This window comes from Pantherophis guttatus, chromosome 1, assembly GCF_059756535.1.
Source record: "Pantherophis guttatus breed Tessera chromosome 1, ASM5975653v1, whole genome shotgun sequence".
Lineage (NCBI taxonomy): Eukaryota > Metazoa > Chordata > Lepidosauria > Squamata > Colubridae > Pantherophis > Pantherophis guttatus.
The window spans coordinates 34,573,204-34,599,078 of NC_142063.1; the positions used below are offsets into that span (position 1 = coordinate 34,573,204).

The 25,875-nt window shown below is 39.2% G+C and overlaps 1 protein-coding gene across 16 annotated transcripts in view; it reads left to right on the forward strand.

The window, feature by feature from the left end:
* The window catches only part of SYNE2 (spectrin repeat containing nuclear envelope protein 2), a 220,818-nt gene extending 199,815 nt beyond the window's left edge, over positions 1–21,003 (forward strand). For 13 of the 16 annotated variants that reach the window (XM_034433561.3, XM_034433565.3, XM_034433563.3 and 10 more), the window contains 15 exons: positions 472–622; positions 816–998; positions 2,996–3,136; positions 4,160–4,354; positions 5,689–5,971; positions 7,764–7,832; positions 8,837–8,973; positions 9,229–9,349; positions 10,856–11,073; positions 12,796–12,996; positions 14,433–14,561; positions 16,593–16,784; positions 16,877–16,963; positions 17,653–17,699; positions 18,962–21,003. In XM_034433561.3, the coding sequence (XP_034289452.2) occupies positions 472–622; positions 816–998; positions 2,996–3,136; positions 4,160–4,354; positions 5,689–5,971; positions 7,764–7,832; positions 8,837–8,973; positions 9,229–9,349; positions 10,856–11,073; positions 12,796–12,996; positions 14,433–14,561; positions 16,593–16,784; positions 16,877–16,963; positions 17,653–17,699; positions 18,962–19,187 (2,380 nt within the window). In that variant the 3' untranslated portion in view covers positions 19,188–21,003. The remainder of the gene's footprint in view (positions 1–471; positions 623–815; positions 999–2,995; positions 3,137–4,159; positions 4,355–5,688; positions 5,972–7,763; positions 7,833–8,836; positions 8,974–9,228; positions 9,350–10,855; positions 11,074–12,795; positions 12,997–14,432; positions 14,562–16,592; positions 16,785–16,876; positions 16,964–17,652; positions 17,700–18,961) is intronic. The other 3 variants (XM_087882077.1, XM_087882062.1, XM_087882081.1) reach the window with 3 other exon arrangements.
* The last annotated feature ends 4,872 nt before the right edge of the window (positions 21,004–25,875 follow it).

Below are 25,875 nucleotides of genomic sequence, written 5' to 3' on the forward strand. Positions count from 1 at the left end.
GGAAACAGAATGGAATGCATGCAAATGCACATCCCTGCACTTTCTATAAAACATGAAACAAGTCTTTAAAAATTATCTTTTTGAATAATTTTAATTTAGTACTTCAAGTTAAGGTCACATATATCTTTTTCTATCCAGGAGGAAATAAATTTTAGTTAAAACTTAGTTTGAATGTTTTTCATTCTGGATATTTCTGAATGCTAATGGAAGAGAATATATCCAGGTCAGGATATCCAGCTCTCTGAGCTGGATTGTTTGATATCGATTTCATAACATTAGCAATGCCAATGCTAGGAGTATTTCTGAATGCACTTTTTTAGTTGAATTGAGTATAGTTTATTGGATTGATTTGGATTGGATTATTGGATTGGATTTGGTTTGGTTCAGTTTAGATTGATTTGATGTAGGACATGTCTTGCAGAAAGGGATTCATGTTTGCAAATAAACTGTTGCTGCTTGTTTCTGCAATAGGATTGAGGCGACTTGGCGACTATGGCAAAAGTTTTTGGAAGATTACTCTCGTTTTGAAGTTTGGTTGAAAACAGCAGAGAAAACTGCAGCTTATCCTAACTCTTCAGAGATTTTGTATGTAACGGCGAAGGAAGAGTTGAAGAAATTTGAAGTAAGAATTCCTTTTGTAGTTTTTCCATCTTTGTGTACAGATGTAAATTAGGTAAATTTACCAAATTGTGATATCAAACATATCCTATATTTTAATTTGTCACTTTTCTTGGGTAGCAAATTTCTCATTATTTTGAATGCATTAATTTTAAACCATTTGAAAAAAAACAATATAAAATACATTTTTTCCTCAGGCATTTCAGCGGCAAATTCATGAGCGACTAACCCAACTGGAATTAATCAATAAGCAATATCGGCGGTTGGCCCGTGAGAATCGCACTGATTCAGCGAACAAGCTCAAGCAGATGGTTTATGAGGGTAATCACCGGTGGGACAATCTTCAGAAACGTGTCACAGCAATTCTCAGGAGACTTAAGGTAGTTGCAAACAGGTTTGGAGACAAATGTCTCTGGAGATTCTCATGTTATGGTTGTCCCAAAGGTGCTTTTTCAAGAGGCAACTGGACTTTCTGGTTTTTCTTTGAAGAAGCTTTAAAGAAGCTTCTTGGATGAGAAGCGAAATGCCTTCAAAGAAAAACCAGAAAATCCCAGTTGCCTCTTGAAAAAGCATCTTTGGGCTCGGAGACAAAGCAGATATTAGGAAATGTGTTTTCTTAAGGGAACAAGAGGTCGAGTTATGTAGTGCAGAATTGGCAACTTTAATATACAACTCCCAGAATTGCCCGACCAGCATGCATTTTAAAGCATCTTAAAGTTGCCACAGTTGAGAAACTCTGCTGTTGTGGAACCATTACCTACACATTTTGACTTCCTAGGTGAAATTATTTCAGTTCTATACTTAGCCAAATTTGCAGAATTAGGGAATTGTAGTATCTGAGAGCAAATTGGTATAGTGTAATGTAGCAATTGATATACAGTAGTTGTGGTTAATGTAGCAATAGCACTTAGACTTATATACCGCTATATAGTATTTTACAGCACTCTCTGAGCAGTTTACAACATCAGCATATTGCCCCCAACAATCTGGGTCTTCATAGTACTGACCTCGAAAGAATGGAAAGTTGAGTCAAGCTTGAGCTGGTCAGGATTGAACTCCAGGCTGTGGGCAGAGTTAGCCTGCAATACTGCATTCTAAGCACAGTGCTATGAGGGCTCTTATAGTCTCCATGCAGGCATCATATGTTAGAAAAAGATCAAAATGTCCTGGATTCAGATCCATACTTTGCCATGGAGTTTGCTGAGCGATTTTAGTCAGTTAACAGCCTCCTGATTGTAATGTGCTGTGCTTGTTAAATAATGAAAGAAAACAGTTTCTACCAATCCTTGCCAGTTATAAACTAAAGGTGGGTAATCTGGTCCCTTCCAAACATTTTGTATGACATTAAGGACATTCTATAGTCCTTAATCATTGGCCTTGCTGATTGGGTCTGATGAGAACCGAAGTGCAAAATATTTGTCATGCAGTATGTTATCTAACTTTGTGTTAAATAAATTATTGTTATTGTTAACTTATTCAAATGAAGCTAATGATGCTAATATTTCCAATGCTTATAGAGAAGTTAACATTTATGGGCAATTATAAGCTTTGATAAAAGACTTGGAAAGGTTCATAGGCAATTGAATAATGCTGGGATTCAACAACTATAAACCAATCACAAAAGTGTGCATCAATTTTCCAACCCTTCTAATGAGACCTTGTTTAATATACCTTAAACTAGAGCAGGGTTGTCAAACGTGTGTTGTCACATTGTCACATGACGTATCATGACTTTTTTCCTTTCACTAAACTGGGCCTGGGTGTGGCCAGCACATGACGCATCCGGCCCATGGGCCACAAGTTTGATAGCTCTGAACTAGAGGGTTTTTTTCTTTTCTTGTTATACTATTCCTTTTGCCCTTGTTTTATTTGGAGACATTAGAGATTCAGTCTACAACCTCCTGCATGCATAAACTTGGTTTCAGTCCTGAATTTAAATCATGAGGAGAACTAAATGTGATTAGAATGTCAAACTAAGAAGCAGGCGATTCAGCTTCAAATCCTTTTTTAGTCATTAAATTCATTAGACCAGCCGTATGCATGTATTCAAGCTTAACTGTCTTGTAGGATTGTTATGAGGCATGCAAAAGAATTGCGTATACTGCCCTAAATTCTTTGGCAGGGAAGATAGCTAAATCTAATCATTACATTTATATAATTGACTAACAACACTTGAGTGACCTTAATCAGAAAGATTACCAGATATGCTCTGTGAAATTTACAGCTTGAGATACAGGGTAGAGTAAATGAATTTTTGCTTCATTGGTTCATAGCACATCAACACACTTTAAGATGTTACTAAATAGAAGGTTTTTAAGGACACTGTGTGTTATGACAAGTATTGCTTTGAGTATCTGTATTATTTTATTGCCTTTAGCACTTTACCAATCAATGGGAAGAATTTATGGGAACAAAGGACAACATCATCCTGGTGTGGTTAACAGAAATGGATCTTCAGCTGACAAATGTGGAACATTTCTCAAAGAGTGATTTTGATGACAAAATGCGGCAGCTTAATGTAAATATTGACTTTTTTAAAAAAAAGAAATTGTTTCATAACAGTTTGGGTTTCAGACATCCAATTGATTATCTGAGTCTGGTGCTTGTATTTGGTACCTATATATCTATTAAGTTCATTTAAATAAAGTCCCATAAATTAAGAGACCACTATTTAAACTGTTCGCTATTTAAATAAAACAAAGCTACATTTAGGATATCTATAATAATAAGTTTGAGGTTCTTTTATATCCAGAGTTGATCAATCCTTTCTCGCCACCATTCTTGGCCAGTCCGGCTTAAGGATATTTATATAGGAATGTGTATAGGGACCCTATCAGATTCAGAGAATATTCTGCTTTAGCATTTGGCTAAAGCTCACATATAATCAAACACAAACCAGAAATAGCTTATTGGAAGCAGCCCCAAATTGCAACTGTTCTGTGGTTCCTAGAAAGCAAAACTTTGCTCTTGTGTACCTCTGTTAAGTGAGGGAGTGTACATATTCCTTATGCTTTGGGCTTGTACATGTCTCTTAGCCCTTGTTTTGGGGTTCAGGAGGCTGGCTTACCACCACAACATCTTTCTCTCAGAAACCTGAAAGATCTAGAAAGTAATTTGCACCCCATATTTGGTGAGAGCAACTCAAAGAACTTTATCCTTCCTTACTAATAGCTTGCAAATCTCACTGATTCTACTATGATGGCACTTCTTCATGCTGGGTTGACATATTTCTGTGACATAAACCCAAATCAACTAAAAAACAAACTGGTAAATTGATTAATAAACTAATATTTCTGTATTCAAGGTTAGAAACAACTACCTTTTAACTTTAGAAAAGGCAGAACTTTTCTTGAAGAGTGGACAGACAGCTTTATTTGCTTTATCTGAGTTAACTTCACCAAATTTTTCCATGCTGAAATATTCTGTGCTTCTCCTTATATGTTCCCATCCTCTATTTATGAGATTGATTAATCTGAATTGCACTAATTAAGTAATCTGTGCGGTAATGCTTAGGAAGCATAATTATCTGTCTTTTAAACAGGGTTTCCAGAGGGAAATAATGCTAAATACCAGTAAGATTGAACAGTTGATTGCTTCTGGGTTACATCTGATTCAAAAAAGTGAACCAGAGGATGCCATTATACTCGAAGAGGAACTAGAAGAATTTCGCAGTTACTGCCAGGAAGTGTTTGGCCGAGTAGCCCGATTCCACCAAAGACTGACATCCTGGCATCCAGTAAGAACTAATGAAGTTGTATCTTTCTGGAACCCATGTTGTTTCTTTGCCAAAAGATTCATTTTCAAAAGCCACGTAGATAAAGAATAAAAGGCATGGAAGATGTCTTTTCCAAACTTTCAAGCCCCCAACACTGGGGCTTTTTTTCCAAGGAAGGGGTTTTTATTATATCCAAAGTGTTTTTTTCTTTGATTCCAGGGCACCTGGAAACTAAGCAGGTAGGGTCTGATTAATTATTAGATGTAGCTCATCTGGGAGGCCTGTCTATATGCTGTGAGTTCTAAAGAGAAGGAATATATATATGCATCAGGGGTGAAATGTAAAATTTGTTACTACCAGTTCTGTGGGTGTGGCTTGGTGGGGGGGGGGTAATGTGACTGGGTGGACATGGCCAACTTTTTTTTTTAACTTTTCAAAGCATTTTTTCTAATGCTTTGAAAAGCCTTTGCCGATCAGACAATTCAGCTGGGATCGTCAGAGAGGCTTTTTAAAAAAATGCTTTGAAAAGCTTCTCTGAGATCAGGCAATTCAGCTGGGATCGTCAGAGACTTTTCAAAGCACTTTTTTTACACCCTCTTCGGCCAAGAGGTTGCAAGAAAAAATGCTTTGAAAAGCCTCTGACGATCCCAGCTGAGCCACGCGATCATCAGATGCTTTTTTTTTATACTTTTAAAAGCATTTTTTCGTCGGAAGAGGTTGTAGAAAAAAAGCTTTTAAAAGTAAAAAAAAAAAAAGCCGCTGATGATCGTGTGGCTCAGCTGGGCATGGGGGGGGGGGCGGGCAGGGATTTTTGCTAATGGTTCTCCAAACCACCCGCCACCATCGCTACTGGATCACGTGATCCGGTCCAAACCAGGAGCATTTCACCCATGATATGCATTTATGTATGTGGGTGGATGGGTGTGTATCTGTGTGACAAATAAAACACAGGATGGGATAAGAACACTTTGTTCTAATTAAAGGACAGGTTATTTATTTTCTAAGGTTGCCAGTAGTTCCTGATCTGTCTCCAAGTGGCATATGATTGAATGCTTCAATCACAATCGAAATACAGCTGTAGCATGATCAAGATACTAATGATCATGTAGAGTTGCAGAAGGCAACCCTTGTCACAGCTGGCTGGGGAATTCTGGGAATCGAAGTCCATCCATCTTAAAGTTGCCAAGGTTGAGAAACATTGGCTTAGAAGAAAGGAGTGGGTAATTAAGGGTCTGTTATAGTTGGGTAGCTAATAAATTCAAATAAGTAATCAATACTGAAAGTACAAAGTAGTTTCAGAAGTAATTCATGTTAGTACTTGTGTTCAATATCAATATTTCTGTTGTCTTGTTGAGGGACTGGAAGATGAAAAAGAGTCTTCAGAAAATGAAGCTGATTCGGACCATGCAAGGGGGATGCAAACTGATCCTTGGCCAAAGAAGACAGTCCAGGAGGGGCCACTATCGCAGCAGTCTCTCTGTCACCTCATACCTACTTCAGGGGCCCCTGAGAGGTCTGGCTGTGAGACACCTGTCAGCGTCGATTCCATTCCACTGGAGTGGGACCACACTGGAGATGTGGGAGGCTCTTCCTCCCCTGAGGATGAGGAAGAGGATTCATTCTTCAGTGCACTCTCAGGTAAATTCCAACCCACCATCCTATCCAGAAATGTTAATACTTACAAATACACAAACAGTTACACAATCCAAATACACAAAAGCAGCTTTTAATTTTGAACCCTCAATAATTGAGCTTTGCTATGCTCCAAATTCAGTCATACCCATTTTATATATTACACAGAACGAGATTGAAAGGTAAAATGGAAGCTATTGAGACCTAAGAATTAAAAATGAAGTTGTTTAGGCTGCCTTAAAATGCAACATTGCAATTCAAAATATAATTCCAATAATTTGCCCTATGAGGGCCAGTGCAGAAATTGAAATGCAGTCATTTGTCAGTATCCATCCCCTAAAGGTTATACTGTAATACTCTTCTCCAATGAAAAAAGCTATACATATCTGGATATTAGGGGAGAATATGAAGAAAAAGATATATTGGACATACCGAATTGCATAATAACACATAAGTTGCCTAGAAAATCAGAACACTCAGCAGAACAAAAGTTCATATATGAGGGGAAAATGGGGATAGAATTAGGATGAGAGTGAAAAAATTAAGAATGGATAGGTGGAGAAATGAACATATTTATCCATTATATCTGAACGGAACAATTTCACTCTACAACTGTGGACAGTGCAATATTTTTGAAGGAGAGGAGAGGTTCCCAGCTTGGCAGTAAACTATACCCGACATGTTGACTTGAAATATTTTTATTTGTGACTCTGGAGAGCTACTGTTAGTCATATTGTACTGTGCTGTATAATATTGACAAATAGACCTGCTATAAAATAATGTGCTTGTGTTGGCAAAGCATCATTGCATGCTGAAAACTACCATGTCAAGTGAAAAATTTAGTGTAGTCCTTCCTGATATGCTACTTACTTAAAGCAGGGAACTTGTTACGCTGATAAACATGTAGGGGGAAAATGAACCTTTTCTGTTTCTCTATCTCAATACTTTTTTTGTTCAATTTGTTCTTATTTATTTTCTTTGTTAATCAAATCTACACACTGCCTCTTACTCTGTAAGTGACTCGGAGTAGTTTACAAATTACATTCAGCAAAGCTTTAAGTGTGTAGATGGGAAAGCAAGAAGTAATTGTGAGAAAAAAAACAGTGCTGTAAATATTTCACCCTGGTAGAGGTTCTGATTTCCTATTTCCCATGTCGACTTCCCAGGTAGAAAATCAAGTGGAAAATACTGTGAATTGGGTAGGATACACTGTATATATGTACTACTTAAGGAGAAAGTGATCCTTCTCCCTTAATGTATTTGCAGTTGCCGCATATACTTTTAAAAAATATTTCAGAAGGCATTTTTAAAATATGAATGTGGCTTTCCCTGATCAGAGCCTGGCTGCAATCATTGTTTGAAAACCTTATATTTGTGGTCTTTCTGATGTCAACAAAAATTGCAGGAAACAAAAATCATAAACCTTATAAAGAAGAAACGATTGAGGGCTTTTGCCCATTTATTTATCCCTTTTATCTATATACACAATGGCCCTTTTCTTCTTTTGCCTTTTCTTCTTAGAACTATTAGGACAGTATTATTAACAGTTTTAAAAGAATAGCAAAAAGAGATGAACAGTGGATATTTTTATAAGGACATGTAGCTAAATGGTTGCTGCCTTTATATTTTACCTCAGGGCACTCTGACCACTAGTTTTATTTGGAAAAAGAATGCTCAATTAATAGATATTTAACAGGATCCATCTGGGGCTGCTGTAATGCTACATTCTTGTATGGTGGGAAGGGAAGAGTGAACAGACTCTTTTGCAAAGCAAATGGTGACGTTATTCTTTTTTCAGATGTAGAAATCACTGAACATCCTGAGGCATATCTTAAAATGACCACAAAAGCTTTGAAAGCAGCTTCTGGTAGGCACCTGCTACTGCATGTGTCTCAACATGACAGTTTCCCTGTGCCGCACGCTGTGCTCTTCACACCTTTCTCATATGCAGGTTTCTGATTCCCTAGCTTGTATCAACACCATGCACCAATTGGCTCATGGTGGGTTCTCTCTTTTTTTTTTTTGTTTATTTGATGCTACACCATCCCCACATGTCTCTACCTAAGTTAAGACGATGCATTTTTAGTTCTCCATACCAATATAAAAGCATCAAGGCCTTCCTTGCTTGTTCCTCACAATGTGGCATGCATCAGCAGTTTCGCTGGTTCTTTTCACCGGTAGGACAACTTAGCTTTGCTTTAAAGCTCCCTTTGCCATTCAGTTTAGGGACTGACAGGACAATCGGGACCCTTCTTTATATTTGTAGCCCAAAATGAATGAGCACTCATTACTCTTTAGAAAAACTAAGGTTCAGCTATCTTCTTGAATGGAACCTGATACAAATATTAAAATCTTTGTTGACCAATCACGTTCTCAGCCCAAGAAGCTGAATATGTATTGATATTTCAGACAGAAAAATTGAGTGGCATTTCTCTAAAAGTCTAATGGTAAGAAAATATTAATACACTAAATAATTACCATTAGCTGACCTATAATGCAATCCCCAAAGCTGCCTCCTGAAATAACTACCTCATTCTGCTTACTGCTGGGGCCATGCATCAAGCCCAGAAGTGCTTTTCAACCTTTCCCAATCTCTTCTTTTTTGATGGTGGTAAGAGCTCATATTTTCTTTGGGCATTTTCAGGAAAATATATATATATATCCTCATAACTGCATGGCTCTCATTTCACTGCCCATGAAACACTGCTGAAAGATGTTTGCAAACAAGCATGCTTTGCAAAACAAATGGCAATATTATCCATTTTTTGTCATGCCATCCTTCCTTCTCTGTAAATGCTTTTAATTATTTTTTTCTCCCTTCACCCTGACATCTAATTTTCTGTGGCTTTCTTTTACCATGTCGCACAACAGGGAAATCTGCTGAAACTCACATATGGCATCCTTCAGAACACTCAGTTTGCCGAAAGCATTCATACAACCAGGAAGAGATGGTTAGAAGTGTCTTATCAAACAACGAAGATTCCAGCACATCCTACAAACCAGGCAATGTAAGTCTGGGGTGCCTATGGAGCATGAAAAAACAGGGTTAAACAAGCTGGTAAAAGACAGGCTAACTAAATATTACACACGTATAAGATAGTGGAACTTTTTCAAGACAAGAAAATTTGGAGAGTGGGATATCAAATTATATTCCATTTATAAATTTCTCAATAAAGAATAGATGGCTGTGAATCTGTGCTATAAATGTGAGAAGATGATATATTGCCAGAAGACATATTTACTTTCTATTCTGTGTATTTCAGGTGAAACCAATAAGCACTAGGAATATGGATGATATAAAAGACATTTCCAGGATCTTGCCTAGTAAAGATTCTCAAGATAGCCAGAACTTCATTAGTGTTTCAGCCACAGAGAAACAGCCAGGTATGTTAGCCATGGTTCCTGTTAATTTTTTAAATATATTTGTTTACCTGTGAAGGTAACAATTATTTAGGATTTAATTTTTCTCCGTGTAATAGCATCATCGAAGTTAAATTTTTCGTAACTGAAAAATGGGGAATAAATACATAAACGTAAGCTCTTTAAATCTCAACAGAAAGAGAAAAGGAACAGAAAAGAGGCAACTGTAATATGAATAGATGCTATTACAATGATTAATTTAAAATACAATAATCAGAATTTCTAATATACAACGGAAAGATGATCCAAGAGATGAACAAGGTGAAATTAAGATTAAAAAGGAAGGGAAAAAAATCAAGCATTGATCAGACCAAACTACCTCCCAAAACTTTGAGATGTTCAATTTATGCTGAAACATCATTACGAAACAGGGGTGGGTTCTACTTACCTTTAGATACCGGTTCGCAACGGGATCGTGCGCACGCACTTGCTTCGCTCTCATGCATGCCTTAGTCCTGCACATGTGCTTCTGATGATGCCACGGTCAGTGGGCAGAGCCTCCCGCCGGTTTTACTACCGGTTCTATAGAACTGGTCCAAACCGGGGGCAACCCACCACTGTTACGAAAGGTCTAAATGGATTTCCCAAGTGACAAAAAATTCATAATCTAAGCTTTATAAAGGAGAAAGGTCTATTTATATGTTCTTATTCCTTTTACTCCAGATTTGATAGGATAGTACCTTGAGTAAGTAGTTGGGAAGGAGCACATTAAGTAAAATAGTCCTTCTGGTCCAGTGGTGGGCTGGTCCCGCGGTTCGGACCAGTTCTATAGAACTGGTAATGGAACCGTCGGGAGGCTCCACCCACTGATCCTGATGTCATCAGAAGTGATCTGCACATGCGCAGAAGCAAGGCGCGCAAGCGAGCGAAGCGGTAGTAAAGGTAAGTAGAACCCATCCCTGTTCTGGTCCCAAAACTGTGTCTGCCTTTATTTCTGGCTTAATGTTCACTCACAGGAGAATTAGGCTGGCACAATCCAGAGGTAATATAATAAATTTCTAATTTAAAATAATTCTTCCTCTAAATACACTTTTTGGAAGTTAAACTATAAAAAGCAGTGGGGCTATTTTGCATGTTTTCTCTTTGTAGGAAAATTTAATTCATGGGAAAAGTCAAAGATACACCACACTAATGTTCTGAAGGTATATGACCCCCCCCCTCCTACCATCTAACAATTCTGCCATCGCTTCATCTCAATTTACTGCACTGTGCACTGCAAATGAGTTGTGAAAATAATATGATTACCAAAAAACCCCTATAGATAATGTATTTACTGTAATACTAGCAGAGGCACAGCCCTTAAAATGCTATCCTGAAATTAACTCAGATTTCATTCTCATATTGTAACTAGCATTGGTGTTTGTGAGACTCGTTGAGTTGACTTCAAGGAGACCAGCATGTGCCCAAAATAATGTTGATCTGACACAAAACTTTTTGCTTTAAACTGAATAATTTTGTATTAAACTGCAGGGACTATTGAGAGATGGGAACTCCTTCAAGTTCAAGACCTAAGCAACAAGCTGAGAATGAAGCAAACATGGCAGCAGTGGCAACAGCTGAACGCCGACCTTACCAACATTGATATTTGGCTGGATAAAATGGAAGAGGAAATGGAGGGGTTGCAGGAGGAAGAACCACAACCAGTCAACAGTATTCAGGCCATAGAGCAGAGAGTCAAGAAACTGAAGGTGATAAAAAAAAAGCTGAAAAAGAAAAATAATCTCTTTGATCAACACCTGCAGTATATTGCTGATTCAGACAGATTGCCTACTAGCCTTGCAATCTTTTTTTCCAACAGTGGATTATTCAGATGTTGCTTGGTACTTCTTTCACAATGCCTAATATAGGTAGTCCTCTATTTCCGACCACAATCGTATCCAACATTTCCATTGCTAAGCAAGACACTTAAGTGAATTTTGGCCCATTTTTTACCTTTCTTGCCACAGTTGTTAATCACTGCTGTTGATTTTGCTTGTCAGAAGATCGCAAAAGGTGATCCTATGACCCCGGGACACTGCAACTGTCATAAGTACATGCCAGTTGCAAAGCATCTGAATTTTGATCACGTGATCATGCTGCAACAGCCATGTGAAAAATGGTCATAGGTCACTTTTTTCCAGCGTCATCGTAACTTCAAACGGTCATTAAATGAATGATTGTAAGTTAAGGGCTACCTGCAGTCCCATGAAAGCGCTGTCTGTGCATGTGCATGCAAACAATGCAAGTTACAAATCCCCTTTCACATCCTTTGTGCGGTCTTTGTCTCTGGGTGTTGCATTTCCCTGTTCTATACCATGCTGATGACGGTAGGGCTCTTTTGGATCAGAAGTCAACCCGAAAACCACTTGACACAAAAAGGACATCCTGAGGTTCAGTCATTATAAAGCTCTCATAATATAGCAATAGATCCCAGTGAAATGAGTGGATCCAACTTTCACATGTTCTGTTTGAAAAGTGCTTGTGCTTTTGACTAGACACAGGACTTTACAATAATCAAGATGTCCTATGTTAACAAAAATAAAACCAACTTCGCTAGTTTGAATGTAGCTTATCAGCTTTCCTTTCCAATTTGCAGAATACACTGTAGAATACTAATAATCAATTTGTAGAACACACTGAGAGCCAGTGTGGTGTGGGAAGAAATATCCATCTAGTTCAGTTCCAAGCCGGGAGAAAGGCACTGGAGAGAAAATGGAGGCTGGAGGCTGATTGGAAAGAGGGTTTAATGATGAACAGAACTACCAAGCACTTGTGATTATGGGCAGCTGACCATATGGAGTTGAGAGTGAGGGGTTTTTATATCTTCCCTTGAGCTTTGCACTTGAGCTTCCTGTTCCTATGCAAGAACATGTATCTTGGATCTTGAATGAGAATATTTGCTTATGAATAGAGCTATCTAGTTCTAGTTCAATAAGCTCTTTATCTCTTAAGTGCTGACATCTGCTAAGGGCTATTAAGAAAGGTGGGGCTGCTTTCGGTCTCCAAGAGCATGTTTCTCCACTTCTCTTTTAGGGAAATATAATATTCTACCTTTTTAATATTTCCTAAAATATTTCATTCTTCTAGGAGAGGGGTAGGTACTAACTTTCTACAGTGGTTTAGTTAAGATGATGGTCATGGTCAATCAGAGTCCAATCTTAGTCGTTGGAAAGTCACTAGGTGTCTGGGCCAATCACCTTTCAGCCCAGCCTCCATCGCAGGATTGCTATGGTGGAGAAAGTGGTGGAGGAGGTAGTCCTATGAATATTGCACTGAGCTCCTGCAGTAAAGATATATACATCTAATAAATAGAAGGATTTTTTCCCCCAACCTTATTTGGGTGCTGCTGCTTAAAATCACAGTTGCTGTTTACTTTTTTTTTTTTTTTTTTTACAAAGAACTCAAATTTGTTTTGTTTTTTTCCTTATCAGGATATGTTTAAAGCCTATAATAACTACAAGGCCCTTGTACTGTCTGTTAATCTGACCAGCAAAGATTTCAAGCAAACAGATAGCACTGGATGCAAGGAGCTTCAGAACAGACTTCGACGGGTAAATTTACGATGGGAGAAGGCAAATATTTTACTGGAAAACTGGAAGAAGAATTTACAAAAAGCTCTCGTTCATTGTCAGGTAAATAGCACAATAGCACATTTTGTTTGTACCTTATTATTAACAAGTTAAAATTACTAGGTTAGCAAATGCCTACGTACAGACAGCCTCTATGTTTGCTCAGTGGCCATTTAAAATTATGATGAACAAATAGTGATTACAGCCAGTCCTTGGAGTTCTGGCCATCCCAGAAAACCATTCCTCCATAGTCACATCAGTGGTAGGATTCAGCCGGTGCTGTCTGGTTTGAGCGAACTGGTAGTGGCAACTGCGGGAGGCCGCCCACCTGCTCCTGACGTAATGCGTGAGCACTGCACATATGTGGAAGGCATTTAAAGTCAGTTGCAGCACCCTGCAGTCACATTAGCACCGTTTGCAACCTTCCCTGACAGCTTCCCCAGAAAGTCAGTGGGGAAGCCAGAAGGGAAAATTATTATTATTTATTATTATTATTATTTATTTAATTTGTATACCGCCCTACTCCCGAAGGACTCAGGGCGGTGAACAGCCAAGCAATAAGATACATAAATACAAAAATTTAAAAAACCAGTTAAAATCGAATTAAATCATTTTTTGGCCCAGACAAATTAAAACACCCCAATAATTTAAGAACAGATTTAAAATTTATGTATTAAAAGAGGGAGGAGATTAGGCCAAGCCTGCTTGATGGAATAAAAGAGTCTTCACAGCGCGGCGGAAGGTGCGCAGATCCGGGATCCTCCGTATCTCTGGGGGGAGCTCATTCCAGACGGTAGGTGCCCCCACAGAGAAGGTTCTGCCCCAGGGGTCGCCAGCCGACATTGTTTGGCTGACGGCACCCGGAGGAGTCCCTCTCTATGAGAGCGTACTGGCCGGTGGGAGGCTATTGGTGGTAGTAGGCGGTCCCGTAAATCACAATCACTGGGATAATCCTCTTCCATCTTTGTAATCTATCCCACAGCCCTGTCTTGTGCATCCAAACTGTGCCTACCATGAATCCCCTCACATCACATGCTTCCAACCCACATTACATTGCTTTGCACTTCATGCACCCTCCTCAACCCTCACCATGCGTCTTGCACATAGTTGCACACCTTCCCCAACCCACACTGCACCTCCGCTGCACACCTCCTCGCTTTGTCCTCCCCATCCAGCACTAGCTGCTTACCTAAGACTTGCAATTTCCTGCCTTAGTGACTTTGGCTGTGGGAAGTTGGCAGGAAGTTGCCTCATCTAATAACACCCAACAACATGGGATTTGGTTAACGATGGCAATTGGAACTTCAGGAATTGCCCTTGCTAAGCAGTACCGTTGGATTTTACAACTGCTTTGTTTAATGATGAAAATTCCAGTCCGGATTGTAAATTGGGGACTACTTGTAGTTTGAATGAATCAGCTGCCATAAAGTTACATCTTGAGGTTACTTAATGTGTTTTTATATGATTATTTTCTGAAAAATAAGCACTTGTTTCTGCAGGATTTTCATGAACAGAATCAGAAACTGCTGCTGTGGCTGGCTGCTGCGGAGACACGGAGGCACCAAGCACAAGTTAAGGAGCCAAATGCTGATCCTCATAGAATACAGGAAAGTCAAAAGGAATTAATGGTAAATTTGGGGAGGGGGGGGAAACCCCTGGAGCATCTAGAGACAAATTATTGCTTCTCTGTTATATTCAGCACTATGCACTGGGCCTTCCTTTGAACAATGGAACTTGGTCTACTCCCCACTACAGAACTCATAAATCTGTTCCATAAATTTCATTAAATCACCAAATCAGATTTGAAAATGTACAGTGGGAAGCAGACTCTAGATCAGGGGTGTCAAACTCTATTTCATTGAGGACCACATCAGGGCTGTGTTTGACTTCGGGGGGGGGCAGTGTGTGTGTGTCTAAGGTGGGCATGACCAGCTCGACATCACTCATGTCAGAGGCACTTGTGGCCAAGTGCTAAGGCAGGAGTACCCTCAGACCAGGGGTGAAATGCTCCCGGTTCCGACCGGATCACCTGATCCGGTAGCGATGGAGGCAGGTGGTTCGGAGAACCCGTAGCAAAAATCCCTGCCCCCCCCATTGCCCAGCTGAGCCACGCAATCATCAGAGGCTTTTTTTTTATTTTTAAAAGCATTTTTTCTACAACCTCTTTGGCTGAAAAAATGCTTTTAAAAGTTTTTTAAAAAAGCCTCTGATGATCACGCAGCTTAGCTGGGGTCATCAGAGGCTTTTAAAAGCATTTTTTCTACAACCTCTTCGGCCAAAGAGGTATAGAAAAAATGTTTTTAAAAGGAAAAAAAGCCTCTGCCGATCAGGCAAGTCATCTGGGATCGTCAGAGGCTTTAAAAGCATTTTTTTTAATAACCTCTTCAGCCGAAGAGGTTGTAGAAAAAATGGTTTTAAAAGTAAAAAAAAAAAAAATGGCCACGCCCACTCACTCATATTACACCACCACCACCAAGCCACGCCCACAGAACCGGTAGTAACAAATTTTACATTTCACCACTGCCTCAGACCCTCCCTCACTCTCATTATAATCTCCTTCCTTCCTTCCTTCCTTCCTTCCTTCCTTCCTTCCTTCCTTCCTTCCTTCCTTCCTTCCTTCCTTCTTTCCTTTTCTTCTTTTTCCTTCCCTCTTCATTCTACTTTCTTCTTCCTTCCCCTCTTTTCTTCTTTTTCCTTCTTGCTCTCTTCCCATCTTTTCTTCTTTTTCTTTTTCTTTCTCCTTTCCTGTCCCTTCTTGCATGCTCAAATGCAAAAGGGGAAACTTTTCTCCTTTTGTTTTGTTTTTAGTTTGCTTTGCTAGTCCTCTGCCAGCGAAAATGGAACCCATTATTTCTGGCAGAGGGATGCAGGAGGCTGTCACATCCGAAAAAGGGGCATGTGGCCCTGCCGAGCTCCATTTTTGCTGACAGAGGCATCACGGGTCGGTCCTTTGCTGTTTCGAGGGCAGTCTCACGGGCCAGATCTAAGCCTTGAGTTTGATACCCCTGCTTTAGATAAACCCAGAAACATATTGCAATCAACCTGGTTCACCCATCATGTAATTTACATTATGGCTTATTGCGATTTTGTGTTAGCGTGTTATATGAACGTAGCTGTTCTGATTTATAAATAGTTAAGTCTTAATGTATTTTTCCTTATTTTGCCCATTCTTTTTTGCTTAGTGCTACTTGCCTTTTGAAGTACCCGTGGCATGTTATGCAAACCTATCATATCATAGGTCATTCATTCACGATTTAGAATTATATAGAAACAAGAAGTCCAACCAACCATGGTTATTGCAACCCATGGCCCATTGCAAATGTAGGGGTCCAAGTATAGTTGACTCACATGTATTTGATTGGATATTGGAATGTCAAGCATCTTTTTGGCATTGGAGTCCTGTTTGTTGTTTGCTGTTAATATCTGTAAACATATATTAAACATAATATATGTTTAATTCACATGAAGCAGGGTTCATTGGAAAATATTGTTATATTGTTTGCATGTATAAAGTCCAAATGTTCAGCTGCATCTCTAATCCAAGACTATTTTGGAAATACTACAATCAGCCAGAGTGAAGTGAGTGGATGACATAGTGTATGATTCTCTAAGGCGGCAGCTTCGTATGGTTGTTAATGTTTCCTTTTATATACTTTAAGCAACTGGAAAAAGAGCTTCTGGAACGGCAGCTTCAAGTAAATACTCTACAGGAAATTGCTGCATATTTGCTTGTCAAACCTGACGGAGAAAAATATATTGAAGCTAATGAGAAAGTCCATGTTATTGGGAAGAAGCTTAAACAGCTTCTTGAAGGAGTTTCATGTGACTTAAAGGTCTCACAAGGAAGACAGGTAGGTTGGACTGCCTGTTCCAAATCTGATTACTACAACTCTAACTTTGGAGAAATAACAGAGGTAAGACTTTCGTCTTGTTGTTCCTCTAGGATGTAAGTACATTTCAGGTGAATGGGGAAGAATTGGATTCTGGAACCTATCAATTGTCAGAGAAATCTCCTGTTTCTAAAAATAAGGCAAGTTGTTTGGTGATTATTTTGTAAAAGACTTTCCCCCCTTAATTTGTTTCTTTTTCTCTGTCATCATTCAGTCTTGATAGGTAGTCCTGGACTTGCAACCATTCGTTTAGTGACAGTTCAAAATTACAGCAGCACTGAAAAAAGTGACTTGTGATGGTTTTTATACTTATGACAGTTGCAGTATCTCAGGGCCATGTAATCATCTTTTGCAATTTGACAAGCAAAATAAACCGGGAAGCCAGATTTCCCTTAACAAGCGGGTTACTAACTTAACAACTGCAATGATTCTTGCCAACAACTGTGACAAGAAAGGTAAAAAAAAATGGGGCAAAATTCACTTAACAAATGTCTTGCTTAGCATTGGAAATGTTGGATTCAATTGTGGTTGTAAGTCAAGGACTACCTGTATATGCTTTCGGGTACCATACTGACTTTCATGGTTTTGCCCACACAATCAAGTAAATTCCATTGTTTAAGGGATACTTTATATTAGTATATTTTTAGGACCCCATGATAACTGGCAGTATAGAGACCATAGCGGAGGGGATGCATTGTACAGCCAAAATATTGCTGGGCTGACTGTATTTATATGCAATTTAAATGTGTATGCCTTTTGTACATGCTATTGCTTTGAGGTTTTAATTTTTTTAGGCCAGCAGTAGTAATCACATTTTAAATATCTACAGGTTGATGAAAAGAAGATCCTGCAGAGTAACACCAGGAGCAATGTTAGGTAATGCTTCTCAGTGAACAGTTTCTTCTGTGAACTAAAAATTAGTATCAAAAATCTTCCAATAGATTTAGAGTCCAGTAAGAAATATTGATGATTTGAATGCAAATTTGCTTAGCTGTAGGAAATGCTGAACAACTTAGGGTCATGTGGAAGGAAGGAGAGGTGATGTAATCCTTTGTGCCAGACTCCCCTCACCCCCCCCACCCAAAAAAATCCCCAAAGTCCCCAATGGATGAATGAATATTTGTATTTCCCTTAAAAAAGAAAGTCATTCAAGTTTGAATTGAATTCATTGGATTCTCCTTCAGTGACATAAATTCAGGGGTGGACTGCTGGGGGTTTTCAGGGGTTTGGGAGAACCTTTAGCTAAGATTCTATGCCATTCAGAAAACTCCCAAATCCCACTCCTGGCTGGCCCCGCCCCTCCCCTCCCAGGAGTCCCCACGCAGCCCGTTTTGGATGCAGGTAATTGCAGGGCGTGTACAAAGGCTCAAGGGTGAAAAGGAGGATCTCCATAGGGCCTCCAGGGTCTGTGGAGGCTGTTTTCGCCATCCTGGAGGCTCGAGGAAAGCTTCCAGAGCCCAGGGAGGGCAAAAACGCCCCCCCCACCATGGTGCAGGAAGCCACGCCCACCCAGCAATTGGGCAGAGAACCCCTTGCTAAAATTTTTGAAGCCCACCCCTGCATAAATTGTGTCAGAAATATGGAAGGGAGTGAAAGAATCAGTCTTCTCTTCTTCTCCACAGTCCAAGCAGGGTAATGGTATGACCACAATGTCATGTTGGATTCAATTTTTAAACACTAGCTGTATGATTGCTAATATTTAAGGATTCATAGTTTTCACAATGTATGACTTGTTGCAAAATACTTATGACACTTCATATTAAAAACCATGGGGTTTGGTGTAGAATTATAAGTATTAATAGTTCAAATCACAAAAGTATTTCATTCTGAAGCAATTCTTAACAATATTTTTGCGAGAATTCAATCCAGAAATTGGTTTGGGCCATGACATTTGGTATGCCAAGGCCTGAAGAGGTGGTGCCAGTCAGACAGGCTATATAGGGCTAGAATGAAATCATAACCTCTCTTGATACAAGAGAGTTTGTAAATTGTGGTGTCCTTGGTGGTCTCTGAACTTGATTGTTTTCTTGCAGACATTACCAACTAGGTAACATCATCAGTGCCAGAAGGGAGAGAGGTTTGCTCTCTGTTTGTATCCAAGTGACTTGCCCTGTTTATAAGTTGTCCTCTGTTTGCAGGATGGAGGAGAAGGAAGAGACCGATTCATTTGCACCCAAGAAGTATGCTTTCTTCTGTCGTGTCCTACGAGCAGCATTACCTTTGCAATTGTTCCTCCTTCTCTTGTTGTTTTTGGCCTCCTTGATCCCTGTCTCAGAAGAAGACTACAGCTGTACTCAAACCAACAACTTTGCTCGTTCTTTCTACCCAATGCTGCGATATATTAATGGACCTCCACCAACTTAAAGACATTCAATTTTTTAATTAATATTTTCTATGGAGTCTTCTTTTTATGCTGCTAGATTTTGTCCAGAATTTCAGTTTCTTGGTAAATTCAACCAGGGCTTAAGAGGCACCGATGAGTAACACTGACAATATTATGTGGAGCATTCAACAGGAACCAAACTAGGAGACTTCAGCTCATCTTCTGAGAACATGCTATTGCTTCTTATCACCGAGATAAAGATCTGTTAGCAATTTCAGTACTTGGATCGGGTGGGTAAGAGCTGTTAATTACTTAGAGCTTTGTACAGGAAAGCTGTTTCTATATATTTTCAAACTATAAGCAATGTACTTTATACTTTTTGCACAGTGTGTGATCAATCAGTGATCTTCATGCCAGAAAGAACCGGTGAACACAGAATTTACAAAACTGTGTCTTGTTAGCATTAAAATAATTTCCCAAATCAAAGATAAATGCATAATCCCCTAGAAAGATCGACTGCATAAGGCTAATAGTAACAGGTAGGAGCTAGAGTTGCACAACAGCATGGCTGCACTATTCTGTCTTTTCTCTTTGTTTTGGTGAGTCTTGCAGAGAACTTCCTGGTGGAGTGAACCCATCATTTTTAATGTAAAAAAGAAAAGTCAGGTGGTACTTTGCACGCAGGGAGATCTCTTTCTGTATTTTGCTATTTTAGTGGAAAGATAACTTCAATTTTTAAAATATTTGTTATACTTTAGAATTTTAGGAATCTTACCTATTCAGTTCATGAATATGTATATTTCCAAGACAGATTTTTATAGTACTTAGGTTTGTCTACTTTGTCTGATGTCTCCTTTTGTACGGTTTTTATAAAAAGAAATGAAAATGCTACATGTAGGTAGCCTTTATTGTTTATAGTGTTTTTTTAAAGAAAAAATTAGTGTTGATTATCTCACACAGAAACAAATGGATTTTGTAGACATGCGGCTTTTTAATCAAACCCATTTATGTTTCATTTTCTTTGAATAATGTACAGTAAGTCAGAAATGATTTATGCAAGGGCAAAATCATTCCTGTGGCCAAGACAGCAGTATACTGTATATGTGCACAGAGAATATGGGGCCTTTATCTTCTTTCTCACTTGATTCTAAGAATTAGCATATGACATTCCTGGACAATTCTGATAATGAATTACAGGAAATTGCAGATCCAAATCAGTGGGAGTCTAGTAGCACTTTTTCTGATTTACAAAATAAGCTCATGGAAGCTTATTTATGTTAGCCCCAAAAGGTGTGAACAAAGCTTCTGATTTTTTGACTACCATAGATTAACACAACTCTCCTTCTCTAATGTCTCCTATGGCGAAATTACATGGAATTAACGTAAATAAAAATAAAATACATGCTGGATCTTGAATGAGAGAGGAGGAGGGAGGACTAAATGGAGAAAGGAGAGGCTTGTTTTATGGAGATCTACAATGCCTTCCTTAAATAGACAACCCATTTTAGCTTTAACTGATATGCAATATCTCTATTTGTCAAATGCTCCATATCAATGAGTACCAAAGGGATTTTTGAATTGAGGAGGTATCAAGAGAGGGCTATTGTTTTCTTGTCACCGCTTCAGGGCTTTCTGCAAATCTCGGCTCAGTCTTTTTTGAAAATAGAATGCTGGGTTAGATGCCTTCCTAACTTTCAAGCAGGATGCTGCCTTATCAGTAAGAGTCATCACATTTAAATTGAAGTGGATTTCATCTGATGGTAAAAAAAATGCTTTTATTTAAATCCAAATTACACTACTTCTGTGTACAATTCAATCATGTTTTCCTTATTAAAATTCTGCTAATGTTTGCAGTAATTCTGCCTTTGTCTCAATACTTTATAAAATCAAGTTTTCAGTGACAGATTATAGCAAATGCTGTGTCTGTCGTTTCCTGAATTAGATGTAACTGTTCCTATCTCAATACTATAAAGCGTGACCTCGTATTGTCTTACTATAATTAAGTTCTGACCTCACATTCCCATAACAATTGAATCCAGAGACAACCTGACATGTTTATAGTCTTATATATATTTCTTTCTTCTACACAAAACCAATAACAGATCTCAGATATATATATAAAAAACTTGCACAGGTGATGAGTCTGTAGCCCACCAGATGAGGTGGCCATGCCTGTCAACATTTCTAAGCGTTACCTATGCCTCGGTAGTTACAGAGGTTAAGATTTTTGCATCAGGAAGCCCCTCATGGGAGTTTTCTTATCTTTAACAAAAATAAATAAATAAATAAACACCTTGCCGCAATTTAGGGGAGGAGAGCAGGGGTGAAAGCCAAAATTTCCCCCTACCAGTTCTGTGGCATGGTGGGTATGGCAGGGAAGAATACTGCAAAAACTCCATTCCCTCCCCTCCTGGGGGAAGGATATTGCAATATCTCCATTCCCACCCACTCTGAGGCCAGCCAGAGGTGGTATTTGCTGGTTCTTCAAACTACTCAAAGTTTCCGCTACCGGTTCTTCAGAACCTGTTAGAACCTGCTGGATTTCACCCCTGGAGGGGAGTCTAAAAAGTAATAGCCAAAGAAAGCAGACTATGATTGCAGTTTGTCTTAGATCAGTGGATGGGGAACTATGGCCCTTTTTACGATCTGTGAACTTCAACTCCCAGAATTCCTGAGCCAGCATGTGATCGTTCACAGATCGTAAAAGGGCCATAGTTCCCTACCTGTATCTTAGATATAGTAAGCAGCCTACCAAAAATTAATGTTTGATTAAGCACTATCCCATTAAAAGATATCCTTCCCCTTCCAAAGAAGTAATAAACATAATAATTTGAAGGGACATTTAGATAAATTGTCTCTTTCCTGTCTTATGTGGCTATTTTTCTCCCACTCATATGGACACAATATAAGATAATGTACAACAACAAAAAGTATTAATTTATAAAAGTCAGCCGCTAATCCGCATGATCCTAGAGTAGGTCATAAAGAGATCAATCTGTAACTACCTTGAAAATAATGCGGCAATTACCGGATGTCAGCAGAGATTTTTCAAGAACATGTTTTGCCAGAGCAATCTTATCTTATTATTTGATCAGATAACTTCCTTAATAAATTGTGGGGTAGCTGTAGATTTCAGTTTGACATTTGATCAAATACCTGCATTCTGAACAATAAGCTTGTTAAGTTGGTGTGACAAATGACTACATAGCTGGCTGGGGAATCAGAGTTAATCAGAACCTTCTCATCTTATAAATGTGATATCAGGTGTGTCTATAGGCTGGTTCTAAAAAGACAGAAAGGTAGGCGCAACTACATGATCAAAGCCTGTGTTTTATTTGCCAGTGACCCAGGACTTCGAACATGTGGTCACTTCTGTCATCTTGACTTTTGTTACACCCCCCACTCCCAATTCCCCAGGTTCTGCAAGGTTGAGTTAAGGAAACATACAAACAATCCTCTTCACAAAGTTCTGTAAGATTCAGCTCTGGTTTCTTTATGTTTGTTTTCTACAGAGGAAAAAGTCAGTTCCTTTCCGTAGACATGACTGCCTATAACTACAATAAAATAATGGATAAACAGATAGATTGGGGTGGCGGGTAGAGAGTCAGTGTTTTCTTCCTGCTGACTGCCTGGATGAGTCTGCAGTTTTCTTGACAAGAGTATTTTTGGAAGTGCCATTTGATTTTGCCATTGTCTCCTTGCTAGGGCTGAGAGAGAGTGACTGGCCCAAGATCAGCCAGTTGGTTTTGTGCCCAAGGTGGGACTAAAACTCACAGTCTCCTGATTTCTAGCCTGGTGCTTTAACCGTCACACTAGACTCTCTTAAGAAAGAAAATAAATAGGTATTTTCCCCTTTTACTGCCAGTGCCTTGACTCCCTCAGTGGATTTATGCTTCCTTAGTTGGATATTTGCCCAGTCAAGTTTTTCACTACCATGTGAAATGCTATGAACCTGGTTGGTTTCAAAAAACTGCAAACAAACTAGCAAAATAGTGCAAAATTCAACTCAGTTGCAGAAGCCATTTGCTTCATTTATTCTTTCACCTTTGTGCAGGAAATACAAGAAAACTGTTATCCATACAGTATTTATGCAGCAATGCCAGGATTGTTTATAAACATGCTCAGTGTGTGTGTGTGTGTGAGAGAGAGAGAGAGATTAGGGTGATATATTAAAAGAGAAAATTAGGTGTTCAATTAAGGAGCAAAGTCTAAAAATCCAGCAGATGGCCAAGTACCAACCCAGATCTCTCTCCCCATCCCCAGCTAATGCACAATTAATGTATGTGAAGTTTTTTAGAGGGTCTAACAAATCTTGAAAATTTTACAAGCTAAAATTTGATGGAGAGGGGGAACCACAGAAGAAAAATGCCTGTTTCAGCTGCATTTCAGAGCATTTCAGCTCAAGTGAATGACAGTGACAATCCTTGCCTTCCTTCATTTATCCTAAAGCTGCGGGTTCCAAGACATAATTAGCAACCTATGTTCATGGTTAAAGCTTATTTATCTTATTTTTCTACAGCTAAGGCTAGACTATTCTAATGGTGCTTCTTCCTTCTTGGTTCTAATGAGGATTCCCTAAATCAGGGGTCAGCAACCTGCGGCTCTAGAGCCGCATGTGGGTCTTTCATCCCTCTGCTGTGGCTCCCTGTCACTGGTCGGCTCCACAATTGATAGGGGTTTTGGTTAGGACAGGTAGAGGAAAAAGGACGCCACACTAGGAGGAAACTCTATGGTGGGGGAACAGGACTTCCAGTCGGCTCCAGAATTGAACTTCCAGTTAGGACCTTTGTGGCTCTGAGTGTTTAAGGTTGCTGCCCCCTGCCCTAAATCAAGATAGTTTACCACCTTTTTCCCTCTGTTTTTTCGTTTTTCTTTTGTGCTACTCAGAAGCCCAACATGATTAGCCAGTGTGTTAGCAATTCTCCATCCAAGGATTCATGAGACCTCAATGATGACTGGGATCTGGCTTTCCGTAGTGTGCCAACACAATCTTTTATCTTATCACCAGGTTTTCTCCAGGAGAACCAGTACCACACCAACTTACTGTGAATTGTAGCCAGTACCATGCCAACTCGCTGTGAATTGTAGAAATCTCTCCACTATCTAAGGGCCCACTGCCAGTCATCTAGAGAGCTAGTTGGTTCAGGAGATATTGCAGAATCCTGCAGGGTCAGGTGTCCCTACCTCCCACCCTCATTTACTGAGATAACAATACCCTCCAAGATCAGCTGGCTCCGCTAGGAAATTTCCCTCCAGCATGCCGCTTCCTAGAAACTAGTAGGGAAAGTTCTGGCATTCCAAATGAAGCTGCTGTCTACTTAGATTAGGGATGGGGAACTCTGGCCCTTTTATACTTGTGGACTTCAACTCCCAGAATTCCTGGGCCAGCCTACAAGTCATAAAAGGGCCAGAGTTCCCCACCTCTGACTTAGACCAAACCTCTCAGTGTCTGTTTCTAACAAGAGGTCCCTGAAATTCAAATACCACAGTGCTTACTATTAATTCAAGTCCCATCCATTCAGACCTTCATCAAATCCCAGTGTATTCATGAATTCTTGAACCTACTTCATGGGTATTGACATGTACCTAGCTGACTTGCTGATCTAAACCCCATTGTCTGATTAGTAGATGAAGGACATCCAGACCATGAAGTAGCCCCTGGAGGACCTTAGTTCTGCTGAATAAGATCCTACATTTTTCAACTATCACACAGTTTATGTGGTACCTAGCATCCTCGACATTGAAAGAGGCCTCATCTCCCTGAAAGGAAGGAAAAGATTCAATCTGGCCATTGCCTGTGTGATGTATGCCTGGTATTTAATATTGATGAATTAGTTCACAACTTTATTCTATTGCCTAACTCCAAAATGGCAGAATGACTATGTGAAAGTTTACCATCACTATCACTTGTACTTCAACTACCTCTCAATCCTATATTCAACGGCTGTTTTGGAGAATTATTTTAACATAATGCCACATTTATTTAATGATTAGCTCTCAAACCAGAAGAAAAAGGCCACTTGAAACAGTCATTAACCACTTGTCTGAAGAACTAATTTCACCCTTTATGCTAGAAATTATGGAAGAGGATTGCCATATAAATGTTCCATCCTCAGTGGGATAAACACATAAGTTGATCCACAATGGCCTTTTAACAGATGGAAACAATCTTAGTATTCTACCAAAATGTACCTGGAAGGAGCCAATTCTAAACAACATCAGGAGAGAGCAGATCCTTAGCACAGACGTCATATTGAGTGCTTGAGCTATAACTGTTAAACTGCAGGTGTTTGTTCAATACTTCTATCTCCTGTATGGCATTGTGCTGTAAAAATTACAGCATCAAACCTTAAAAATCTTTTCAGATATTACATATGCGAGCAGGTGAGTTTGGCAGGAATAATACTTCATTTAAGCCATTGTTTCTCAAGTTCAGCAATTTTAAGAGGTGTGGATTTCAACTCCCAGAATCCCCCAGCCAACGCTGGCTTAAGAAACACAGGTTTAAGGCATCAGTAAGTGCATTTATGACAATGGGGACAGCACTTATTTTTATTACTATTGTTTTCACCTCCAAAGGCCAGATGGTTCTGATACAGTGATATCACTAGAGTAGTTTAGGATGGCATTTGGCCTAACTCTTTTTGTAACTGGGAGAAATGAGGAGCTTTGAGATGCACTTTACATACAATAAGTTTACTTGTTGTTTTTTAAAAAATAAAAACTTAT